The sequence below is a fragment of the Dermacentor albipictus genome, chromosome 1, assembly GCF_038994185.2.
Source record: "Dermacentor albipictus isolate Rhodes 1998 colony chromosome 1, USDA_Dalb.pri_finalv2, whole genome shotgun sequence".
Lineage (NCBI taxonomy): Eukaryota > Metazoa > Arthropoda > Arachnida > Ixodida > Ixodidae > Dermacentor > Dermacentor albipictus.
The window spans coordinates 487,748,718-487,761,608 of record NC_091821.1 but is presented as its reverse complement, the minus strand read 5'-3'; the positions used below and the strand labels follow the sequence as shown (position 1 = coordinate 487,761,608).

The 12,891-nt window shown below is 45.3% G+C and overlaps 1 protein-coding gene across 2 annotated transcripts in view; it reads left to right on the top strand.

Annotated features, from left to right (window-relative positions):
* The window catches only part of LOC135912700 (probable thiopurine S-methyltransferase), a 43,658-nt gene extending 31,169 nt beyond the window's left edge, over window positions 1-12,489 (top strand). For both annotated transcript variants that reach the window (XM_065445219.1, XM_065445224.1), the window contains exons 8-9: window positions 12,138-12,182; window positions 12,272-12,489. In XM_065445219.1, coding sequence (XP_065301291.1) covers window positions 12,138-12,182; window positions 12,272-12,387 — 161 coding nt within the window. In that variant the 3' untranslated portion in view covers window positions 12,388-12,489. The remainder of the gene's footprint in view (window positions 1-12,137; window positions 12,183-12,271) is intronic.
* Window positions 12,490-12,891: the final 402 nt, after the last annotated feature.

The following is a 12,891-nucleotide window of genomic DNA, read 5'->3' as shown; positions in this document are numbered from 1 at the left end:
ATTCCAACATGTGTGTCGCATCTGCAAATTTATTTCTGAAGAACGTCTCACGTTAGCGTGGCCAGCTCTACGCGGACAGCGCACCGGCCACTACTCGCACGTTGCAGCTCATAGTTAATGCTACAGTACGTTAACGCATGTATGAAGGCAGGACATAGTCCAGAAGGTATTTCGATTCCACAGTCATCTACCTTGCACAAATAAAGGAATGGTATGACATTGTGGTTATGAATATTATTTTTTAAAGCATGCCGAAAGGAGACATGCACACTTGGACATCTGCTCTGGGAGTGTGGGTCGCTCGGCCCTGGCATTTCCCGGAATCGGTTTCTAGGAAGGATCAGATCTCCAGATCATATCCCTCAAGTCCTGGCTGTCCAGTGCGACCGTGATAAGGCTAGGAGGCTTGACCTCCCGGTCCCAACATGGGACCAGCCAGGCAGTTCGCAACACCTTTAGAGGACCAGAATAAAGTTTTTTTCCTCCTTCCTTCCTTCCTTCCTTCCTTCCTTCCTACCTTGTGAGGCGGTGTTGTTCTCACTTGAGAATTAATTTGTTCGAGCACAATAAGCTCGCCCAACACGACAGAGACCGATCTGATCACGTTCAGAGGTTATTGAGCATCTGTCCTGATGGCCCCATGATACGCGTTCGTCCTCGTTACTCTTTCACTCTAACGTGAGCTCTAGTCAATCGTGAGCACAACACCTAGGCGAGGTTATTTTATATGCATCTGCCCACGAAGCCACTGCCATTCTTTCTCTTAATATCAATTGAAATAGCAGCTACACGTTTGATTTCGTATGTATACTGCCGTGTTCCTGGCTCCTAACCTTGCACTTGCCATTTTCTGCCCGTAGTTTCATTCACAGCTTCCGTGGTAACTGATTAGCTTTCAGCTTCACAGGTTTGCAGTGCTAGCATGCATCGATTGTATGCTTTAGCTTAGTGTCATTTCACTGAGGTATAGAAGTTTCAAGGCGCTATCAGGCGATGTTTTTATGCGTGCATTCTTGGTAATGGTTAACCAGCGTTTTCAATACTAGTATGCAGGCGAACGTAAATTGATGGCTTTATTTACCGGCCGCAGACAAGATTGTATACCGCCAGACTCCCAACTGCGGGAAAAGCCTCAGGAGTAACGCACATAAACTTTTTGCTGCGATAGCATCAAATGGCCTATGATTGCCATTGATGGCCCATGAAATAGCCATTGATTGGCCATGCCGTTGTCGCCACCGAATATCTACAATGGCAGGACCACGACGGCGCGATGAGAGTTGGATGTAGAAGTCACACTGATGATGCCACAGCAACCGCGATGGTATGACAAGTAAAACAATGAAGGGGGCTAGTTGGTGAACGTTTATGGTTATATTGCGCTCAGTTTTACACAGACGATATTAAGGAAGGACAGGACGTGGACGGATGTAGCGCAAACTACCAACTGTTCAATACTGTTAAAGAACGCGCTTATATACAAGTAGATATAGATACAAGGAAAACTGAGCGCAATATACCTATGAACGTTCACCAACTAGCCCCCTTCGTTGCTTTACTAAATGCTATTTCGAGTACATCGGGCTTCTACATCCCTAACCTTCCTCCGATTCCTCGCACTTTATATTTCTTCGACAACATTGCGAAGGCCAGGCACAAAACTCGCACCCTCACGTACGCCCTGAACAACGGTCTGTCCTCACCTGTGTTGGCTGGTCTACTCGGAAACGTCGCCCCTACCGAAAGAACAGCAAGACGCCTCTGCAAGATACTTCGAGCGGAAACGTGTCGACAGATTCGTCTCTTCCGAGACCACATTGCGGCCATATGCGAGGAAACAATGGAATCAGCGGCTTCAACAGCAATGATCATGTATTTCTACAACTTGACAGAATTGCATGCCGAAAGCTTGTGGAAAGGCTCATTCAAGAGCCTCCCTAGAAGAGAGAAGCGTAAGCCTGAAGGAAGCGGTGCAGTCAACCTCTCCGGTAGAAAGATCCCCGAATATGTGCAACAGACCCTAAATAATGGGCCAAAATACGCAATTGAACCTCCAGTAACGGCAGTACAGTTCCTGGCCATGGTACGCTCAGTCGCGGAAAGAACCCCTGAGCCAAAAAAAAAAAAATTGACTTGAATCCAAGAAGTTTTGACGGGAGTGTCGAAAAAGTGTCTAGTCGTAAAACCCAAGCCTGCAGGAACAAGCAGAGTGACTAGGTACCTCAAGAAAGGAAATCTAAAACTGCTCCTCTCGGACAAAACAGGCGTGTTTGTCGTGATGAACGCTCCTGAATACGAAAAATCTGTCCAAAAAGCGATCCGCAAGAATTTCGCAAAAAGGGGCATTATGCATAAAGCAATTGCAAAACTGAAAAAATGAAGCAGGCAAAACATGTGAAAGCATTGGCTTGACAAGATTGGCAAAGCGCGTGAAAGAGAGCAAAGAACTCACTCTGAAGCCATTTTTCACGGTAAAAACCCACAAAGAGGGAATCCCTTTTAGGATGATTCTTGAAGACCGCGGAACCTGGCAAAGATGCATCGCGGACTACCTTCAGGCCTGCTTGAACTCCTTACCTTTCGATGACCCGTTCTTGATCCGCAACTCTGACAAAGTTATTGCAACGCTAAAGAGTATCCCGCCGACGTCTTGTTTTTCAATAGACGTGAAGGACTTGTTCTACAGTGTCCCGAGGCCAGCCGTGGTACAAGCTGTAGAAGAAGCCATCGACACGTTGGGCTACACCAAATTTCAGGACGTGTGCAAGTGCAGTATTTCTAGTTTTGTGAACTTCTTAAAACTGTATCTACATGGTGCGTTTATCGAATATGGTGACAGTGTGTATGAGCAGAAGGATGGCATCGCTATTGGTTCTTGTATAGCTCCCGTGCTTTCCGACTTATTTTTGAGTGTGGGAGACAGGAAACTTGCCACATTATTTGAAGAAACTAACATAACTACCTGTTTCAGATATGTTGACGATGATTTGGTGTGCATGAAAGAAGACCAAACCGATCCATTTAGTGTAGCAACAGTCATCAGCATGTTCAAAAAAGCGTATGAAGGTTTAGAGTTCACGTACGAGACTTTTACCGAAGGTCGATTGCAGTACCTTGACATAAACATTAGGCTCAGAGGCTCCCATACCTGCTGGTGCTACAAAACTAGAGGAGAAAAAGAAATCATGAGGTATGACTCATGCCATTCTAAAATCATAAAAAGAGGCATCGCCAAGGCTTGCATCAGTCAAGCAATTGAAAAATCATGCCGCCATGCTGTGAGGGAGAGCATCGACTTGCAAGTAAGCCGCTTAAGAAACAGTGGGTACCCGAATAGCATGGTGGTGCAAATCTGTGAAAACTTGTTGCCCGAAATCAGAACCAATAGGAAAAGGCAGAAAACACAGGAAAAGAAAAGCAGAAAAAACGCGTGGTGTTGCCTTATATTCATGACTTGTCACATAGGATAAAAAAGACAGCCCAACGCCGTGATGTTCAAGTTCTGTTCTCCGCCCCACAAAAACTAAAAGGCATGTGCAAGAGGGTGAACGCAGGATCCAAAGAGGCAAACCCTAGTGCTACGGTCTGTCAGACTAAGCACGTAAAAAAGTACGTGGAAATTGCTGCTTCAGTTGTTTACCAAATTCCACTAGATTGCGGGAAAGTATACATCGGGCAACCTGGACGTTGTCTAAATGATAGGTTATGGGAGCACTAATACACGTACCAGCTTCTGACAGCACCTAGCAACTTGGCTGCACATTGCAAACAATGCAAATGCTCTCCGCTACTAGAAAGCACCACAGTCATTGGCACATCAAAAACAAAAATGCAGCGAGAAATATGGGAGGCGCTTGCGATAGCTAAAGAAAAAGAAATGTGCGTAAGCACTCCGTCCATCGCGCTTATCAAAGCTGAGGTCGAGTTTGCCAGGGCGAACGGTTGCAAGTGAACGATGTATGCCTGACCCGAACTATGATCACATTTCGTCAAGTTGTCATATCTTTTATGCCCCCCCCCCACCCACGCCATATCTCCTTGTATATAAGCGCGTTCTTTAACAGTATTAAACATTTGGTAGTTTGCGCTACGTCCGTTCCCGCCCTGTCCTTCCTTAATATCGTCTTTGTAAAACTGAGCGCAATATAACCATGAAGGTATGACGACAGCATGACAAGTACATGATGACAATGGCGTTATGATGATTGCACGACGGAACCTATTTCACGACGATGTTGGGACGATGACGGCACGACGAGAGTTGGATGACGAAGCTGGATGACGAAGGGCATGAGCGGCAGGTTAGTCTTTTGAGGATTCTTAGGGCAAGCTGACGTGAACCTGTTGATTTCAGATAATATAATCTTGATACTCTATAGTGCTCCACCTCCCCAAAGCACACCGATTGAAAACCATGCTTCGATACTCTGCAGCAAATATTGGGAGTGTTTCCGATACAATAAGAAGCAATACAATACAATAATACATAATACAATAAGAAATACAATGAGAAACAATAAGAAACGCCACAATAAGAAGCAAGGCATTTTGCGCGATTCATCAAAATGCGCGAGCGATGGCAGTAGGCCGCGCGACTCAGTAAAACTCAGCTCTAGCGCACCCACTCAGTGTAACGTCTGCGACGATGTAACGGAGCAGAAATAGAGACTTGTCGTTCACGTTTAGTCTACGAGCAGCGTAACCTCGCTTCAGGGAGAGCAACATGACACATTGATAGATATGGTTGGACGCTCATGGGCACCGTGGGTTTGGCGTCAATTTCGACAGAAGGTGCCGGACCACCAGAAGGTGGTTACTGCGTTTTAAAACATTCCGCTCAGTCATTTTAGTGCGCTCCGTCCTACGTATTATTTTTTGACTGCTTTGCTCATAACTTGCGAAATACTAAGTGCCGTGCGATTACGCGTCCGCGCTCCGCGACACCCACTGGCCCGAAATCGGTGTCAATAAACTACGGCAAAGGTCCAACTCTGCAGCCGACATGTTATTGCTTAGGCAGCGATAGTCACGTGCAACGTGCAGGTTGCGATCAGTGGGCGCCGACGTCGACAGCTCTGCACTTACAGGCGAATTCCAATGATCACGCGATCTTGGATACCAAAGTGGCAATTTCAAGCCTGGAGCTGCAAGCCATTGATGGAAATGGTTGATTGACTGCCGTGGTTGATGCTGCATGGTGTTGAGCCGAGCCGTAGCTTGAATGACGCTCTTGTACGCGTTGTAGAGCTCGTCAAAACGCTTGTGGAAGTGTTTCGACGGGGTCTGCTGATGGTTCGACATATGCGAAGGTTTGTGGAATGCGGTGACCCATAGTCCTAAAACATGAAAAACATGAAGTCATGAAGTATAAATCTTTTCCGTGCGGCTTTAGGCTTACTGCGTACTCCATAATTGCCTAGTAGGTGGTGTATGTTGAAAGATGCCGCTTCCGGGTTACTGCAGGGCCCAAAATTTGGTGCAGGTTGAATGAAATCCCTTGGCAAGCTTGGGCGGGTCTTACGGCGTTGCATGCCGTAAGGCTCAGTCTTCTGAAACAATGTTCGGTTGGTTGGGGTCCGAAGAATGGTCGGGTGGTCTTATCTACAGGGACTTGTGTATTACGTTACGTAAGTACCGCTGCTGACAACCCAGCCTTCGAGCTGGGTCTTTCTCTAGGTGCCGGGCTTGCACTTGAGGTAGCGTATCATGGGTCCCGTGGTGGTGCTGGCTTTACGCTGACCCATGTGATAGCATGTGTAACATGGTGTGCATCGTTGATTTATGCTATATCTCAGATTTCCATGTCAACTCGGGGTATTTAAAACGCAATTCACGGTTTCTTTTTTTCTTCTGTGGTGACACAATGGTCTATGTAAATTTGGTGTCAATCTTTACAAAAACTGACTGCAAGTATACGTTTAAACAACTTGCCATCAGTTCTGCATGCATCAAACCTTACCCGTGGTGAATGTTTAACATAATCGCCACAGACGTAATTTTGAAAAAAGTATTCAAGGGAATGTGAATTATAATAAATTGAAAGGGTCGCGCGAGGATAAACACCCTAAACATGGCAGCGTGCATAAATGCGACATTGTCAAGTTTAAAAGTCACAGAGCCACTTTAATTCTCGATAAACGCAGAAGCAGCGTAGCTAATATTTTGTGTGCTGATTACAAGTAACATTAATGGAAAGAATTCGTGGGGCTACAACATTCATATGGGGACAGATCGCTAATGAAGCTGTTTAGGGTGCATACGTGCGCTGCATACGTTATGAAATCAAACATTTTCTTCATGCGGCAGCACACTACACCGACACAAGCGCCACTGCATCGGACCTGCCATGCATCTGCCGCACCAGCGGCTGCAGCCGCGCAGGCACCTCTGGCGCGCTTCGTTAGCGCGCCGAATCGTTAGCCGCCTGGCGCAGCTGACTCGGCGCGGCTCAGGCCGATATCGTGAGGCGAAGCTGACCGCGAACTGAACGTGCGTTTCGAACAACGATCGCCGATTGCGCCCCTGTAGAGCTTGTTAGAGTCGAATAGCCATCTGCATAAATGTGAACTTGATTGCTGTATTAATCATGCAGAAGATGTAGACCGGCTTGATACAGGGCAAAAGTTCGCAAGTCCAACTTTTTTCAACTCCTGGAATGGAAAGCCGCGCTTGCGCCTGCCAGAGACACCAGAAAAAACAAGGTGATCTTGCTGCAGGCGTGAAATCGGATGGAAGAGAAAATCAGTAGGAGTCTGGAATGCCCGAAAAAGTTGCCTTTGATCTAGTTTCCGAGAGAGTAGCAAGGCGTTGAGACTGGAGTCGGGAAAGGCGACGAAAATGATTTCTAAAACTGTATGTGGCGATATGCATACTGATAGGATGCCCCCTGGCGACAGCAATTGCTACGGCTGTTGAAGAGCATCGTGGTAGACCCAGAGACATTCTGAGTGCTTGAACATGTATGCTCTCAAGCGCTCTGAGATTGGTCCTCCAGGTGCTTAACAGCACCAGAGGGTTGTAACGCAAGAAACCCATTAAGAGCGCTTTGTACAGTTGAAGCATAGAACCCACCGATGGTTTTTAGCGATGGCTTTGAAAATGTGACTGATTGAGAGGAGCCTCTTCCTTAGGTAGGGTACATGGGGTCTTAAGGAGAGGTCGCGGACGAAATGCTGGGCATTAATAGACACCGGGTATCCAATCATCAATTTTCGGGCGACTAATGCGAATTTTGCTTTGAGACGCCGATGCTTTGTCTCGGAAGATAAGCAGAAGTCAGCGTTGCAGCCTTTTGCAATATTGCGCAAACCTACGGGCGAGTTACTGCTTAAGTCCAGATGCAAATGTCATCTGCGTAAATTCAAACACTCACCGATTGTGGCAGGGACTCTGCCAGTCCAGTCACAGCTAGGTTGAACAAAATTAGGCTCACAATGCCTCTTTTGGAACTCCATGGTTGGTGTAGCGGTCGGTTGTTTGCCCATCCTCGGTGAATACACAGAAGCTCCTTCGGGTCAGGTCGCTCCGAATCCAGCGAAAAGTGCGGCCTCCGATTTCACCAGCTACGAGCGCATCAAGGATATCTTCATGAGAAACACTATCATAAGCGCCCCTCACGTCTTGACATAGTACTACGGAGAGGCGTTCGGATAGTTTCCTTTGTTGAATCTAGGAGACAAGGTCAATGACGTTGTCGACCTATGAACGACCGCGTCGAATGCCTGCCATCGCGCCTGGATAAACAATGTAATGTTCGAGGTGCGTGAGGATCATCCTTTCCATGAACTTGTCAACACAGCTGGTGAGAGCGACAGGCCGATGTGATGCTAATTCAAGAGGATACTTTCCTTGCTTCAGGATGGGACAAGACGGCTACACTTCCAGGCAGAGGGAACAAAACCGTCAATCCATGGAACGTTGAAATGACACAGCAGGATATTTCGTGCTTCATGGTCAAGGTGACGTAGGGAAGCGTACGGTATATTGTCGGGTCCAGGCGAAAAGAAACACCTGCAAATGTCTAAAGCCACCTCCAGTTCCACGGAGAAAGATTCATTGATTGCCGAAACTTGCACGAAGAGAGCTTCGTACAATTAGAGATTGTCAGGAGCACTCTGTCACCTGTAATTGTCTCACAAAAGTACTCTCCAACATCCACTTCCGACAGCCTTGGCGGAAAGCCAGTGCCTTAAAGGGGTCGCGTTGTTGAGGAGAAGAGCGAAGACCCTGGAGAGTTCGCCAAACGCGAGAGTATGCTTTGCGGGGTTCCAAAGAGTTATACAATTATTTTAATCATTGGTTGTCTATTTGTCCATGCGACGACATATTTTCTTCGTATGCCTGATTTCCATGTGGTCTAGAATCGACCTTGTGCGCCCACGTCTCTTATCTACACGCCGACGTGCTGCTCGAAGCCTTTCAAAGTCAGTGCAAGTAGCCGACAATGAGCAGCAGCTGGTTGCAGCATGCATCACCTTCTCAAATATTTCTTGTAGTGACTCAAAACCGTCCATTTCAACTTGTTCTCTCACTTGTATTGTTTTTCGTACCTGACTTGCATGAGGTCATTTTTTTATTATTGTATAATGAGCTGTTTGAAAGAACCATCTAAGTGTTTTTTTTTATTTTGCTGCACGCGTTTTCCTGGAAAGAGGTAACATAAGGCATCACGCAGTATGTGATTTTGCATAAAGCATCAACAAAAGATGAACTAGCAGCGTGTGTTATGCATTATGTAGAACAAATTGTTTGGCATTTAAAGGGGATGAAAGTTGGTTATGATTTGCGCCACAGACAGCACATGTTGCTCCTGTATTCCGGAGTGTCCAGCGAACGCCGTGTAATTGCGAACTCAACAGCTCAACTTCCATAAAATTTGAGAATGTACACTACGTCTGGTTTTGTTTCTGGTGCTTGTTTAGGCTTCGCCTCTCCTTAGATTTGAGCAAGCGTTGACATTAGACTGTATGAATGTTATAGAGAGGTTTCGACATGTGCCATGCGTGAGGCCTGTATTTAGTATGAACTGAACTATAACTACTGCGAGACCACATTTGGCAATATTAGGCATACTACGAAGACTCATGGAAGAATGGTGCAAACGAACAGGGACGAAATAGAAAACACGGGCTAGCGTGGATTAGCAGCAATGGTTTATTTTGAAAAACACGCAAAATGTATACCCTGGCATAAACACGTGTAGCAGCTTGAAGATTAGTGGTTAAATAATCAATTTCTAGTTCGTGCAGACTCACTGGTGGCCTGGGCACGCACGCGTCACCGGACGTATGAAGAAAAGGATGCTTCAGCAATCTCCCTCGCTATCGTATCCTTGTGTCTTGACAGCACCTCGGCTTCTTTTACCTACGGTTCGCACTTACATTCTTTGCAATGTAGGCACAAATTAGACGGCGGCAGCTCTTTCAAAGAAGCTCTGTGGTCTATCAATCGGTTATTTGAACACCATTCTATTTGGCCAATGTGCGACTTCGCGCAAGACAGGGGAATGTGATACACTACACCCTTTCCACAGTCAACCAACTGGTCACGATGTTTAACATCACAATTACTCTACTTCTGTGTATTACCTTCAACATTTCTTACTGCCGCTGCGCAGAAGCGACGCAACTTGTTTCTTGCCGAGTAGAGATTTACGCCGAATCAGCTGCCCACCTTGGAATAATGGCGACTGTCTTGTAAATAACTTCGACCTCTTGTGTCACGACACCTTTTGCGTTCAATTTTAACTTCTTGAGTAATCTTTCACGGAGGGAGGCTAGAGTATATCATGGAATTATCTGAATCATTGTTTTGAATTGAGTTGAATCATTGAAGTTTTTCCATAGTGGTGTACCTCTCTACAGTTTCCTTTACTCAGCAGCTTCACCACAACTACTAGACCTACATCCACTTAACACCATCTTGTGTGAATAAGTCTTCTTCTCATCAGTGCACCGATACATTTAGATGTTGTTTTTGTCCACACTCTAGAACTTTGGAATACTTTACCGAGTCATGTTCGTTCTTCGTCACCTGCTGAATTCCTCCCTTATATTTTGACCACTGGTCTTGCATTGCATGTTCTTTTGCTTTCGCTTTATTTCTTTGCTAAATTTGTATTCTGTACTCCCCATTCCTGCAATGGCCCTTTGGTGCTACAGTAGTTGAAATATATAAGAGCATTAAATTTCAATGTGTTGGCTGCGCTAATAACAAATCAGGCAAATTAGAATTAAAAAAACAATCATACACAAACCAGAAAGGACCTTTATAAACCAAGGAGGAACCAGTTGGTGTGCAAAAGCGAAGTTTACACCACGACACACTGTCATGCACGCCAGACAAGCCCACACCCCAGTGATGTGCACACCAAGTAGCACTAGACTATTGTGGCATCTGCACCAGGTAGCATCACACCATTTTCGTGTGCATGCCAGGTAGCAGCAGACTGTGCTGGTGTTTACACTAGAAAAAAAGTGGAATACACCAAAGTGGTCCGGTGTATTTTTTCAACTGGGTGCATCTTGAAACAACACAAGCAGATCTAGATGTAGAGGTCCAGACAGTGCATCGAAAGAAATCGTTGTAAACAATCTAATTTATGCACTTTTTTGCTGATCATCTGCAGCGTGCAGAACGATTGTGCAACCGTGCACATTAGTATCGTGGCTGCCTGAAAAGCACATTGTCCTTCAGTTATTTCGGAATTTTTGTTGGGCGTTTTGTGTTATCACTCTGGAAAATTTATCAGTGTTGTATTCGCTCGTGATGTGCCACATGTATGACTACCATTTGTACCCTTTACACATAACAAATTGTATTAGAAGAATTTTCAGTTTGCCATGAGGACTCCCTTCATGCTATTGTTCTCACAACACCCACTGAGAGAAAGTCTGTGGTGCTTGGAACATCCTGGCGGGGATGCGGTTGACCATAGCCACTCCATTGTACTAGCACATACATATCTAGCGTGCTCTGCAATCAGCATCAGTGTTTCTAAGTTGAACTCAATTTTTATTTTCATCTGCTGCACACGAGAAATGGTGGGAGCAAATGCACCACTGAAGCAGTTTGACCATTTCCCTTTGCCTACAAAGGGTAGCAAAGCAGTGGCATCTTATTGTAAAGAAAGACCAAAATTAAATAATTAAATCATTACAATAATAAAATGTATTAATACCAGACACAAACTTAGTAGGGTACAAAAGTTAATAATTAAGCATCACGAAATACTCAAATAAATGTTAGAAAAGTACATGTGCACGTACGATTATATACGTAAGAAAATGGGACTACAGTGATACTATTTGGGAAACGAAGGACTGACATCACATCATGAACCTGCCATCATCACTGCGCCACTACTATTCTATAAGCCACCTATTATTTTCTTGCTGTCGCATACATTCGGCCATATTCTCCCACTATATTTCCCACCATCCACCCAGCACACCCACCATTCACTCAGCACGCCCACCATTGAGACAAGTCACCCAGTATGTACCCCACCAGTGTATCCCACCATCTACCACTGCACCCACTATCCACCCAGTATAGCCACGATAAATGACATTATACCCACCATATTTTCCATCATCTCCAGCACACTTTTCACCATGTTCAGCATAATAAATTCAGGATGAGCAATGCTGGGATTTTCAGTAGGGGTTATATACTTACTGGATAACTTGATTGCCTAAGCCTGTTGATTTATTAGAAAAAGCTTCAATAATTTGATGCGGGCAAGACTTGCAGAAGGTGGTTTCTCAACAGGCTGTAGCAATACTTCACTAGCTTCAAGCGACCAAAACTGAAATCCAGAATGGCCTTCACGAACCTCCAAGAATACACCCAATAGGCTTGCTCACAGCAAATGAGGATAATTAGATCCAAAAACTGAATACTCTGCTCTCTACGTACTTCGAAGGTGAAGCTCAGACCTCAACCTTTCTCATGCGTGCCATACTGTTCTAAATAAAATCGAGGTGTCTGAGAAAGCGGAGTTCTAGAATACTTTCAGATGAAGACGATTCCTTTATACCCTGTGAAAATGTGCGATTTCATGAGTCGTTCGGCTTGACAAGTATGTGCACAATGGGGAAGTATTTTTATATCATGCGACTTTTTCTCTCTCGCAGGCTTTCCGCGGAACATTTCACTTCCTTTGATTCGGGAGCTCTACGGTAAGCCACAGCAACTAGTTGTAGTGCATGAAGTGGGCGCAAGCAAATCCTTCACTAAGCGGTGCCGCGTTGTCATCTTTTCTCTACAGGGGAAGACTACGAGATCAACCAGCTCGGTGTCACCTTCATTGAGCGCTCTTATGTGGAAACAAAAGTGATCAAGGAAACGCTCTGGCAGCTAAAAAAGCGAAGTTCTCGGAGCTAGTGGTATGGGACAAGGCAAATAATCTGCGCCAATAAATCGGATAACAAAATCGTGTTCATCGCTACTGTCGCGACTTAGAAACCAGATTAAACATTTATTCAATATGTGGCTCATGTGAAGGCAAAGTTTACCAAGCTATCCAGGAAATTTGCACTTGCGTTCTGACAAAACTATGCGTGGCAAGCAAGACGGCCTGAATACGGTGTGGTCAGTGTGATTTGGTCCGGCTAGGCTAGTAATCCAACTCAATGAGAATTTTGTTGTAGATGGATCGAGAAAATGTACCAGCCGTACATGGTCATGCTTTCAGGAAGGCACGATTTTGCAACTTTCCCGAAAGTCAACTGTTAGCTTGTTCTCGCTTGAGTGATTAGTTATACGATTTTGTCAGCAAATCACCATTCTGACCAATCACGCGAGGGCAAACGAAATTTTCCTTTTCCAAATCGTTAAAAGATTGCGTGTGCTGCTGATTTACTTGCGGCAGTAATTCACTTTGCCGTC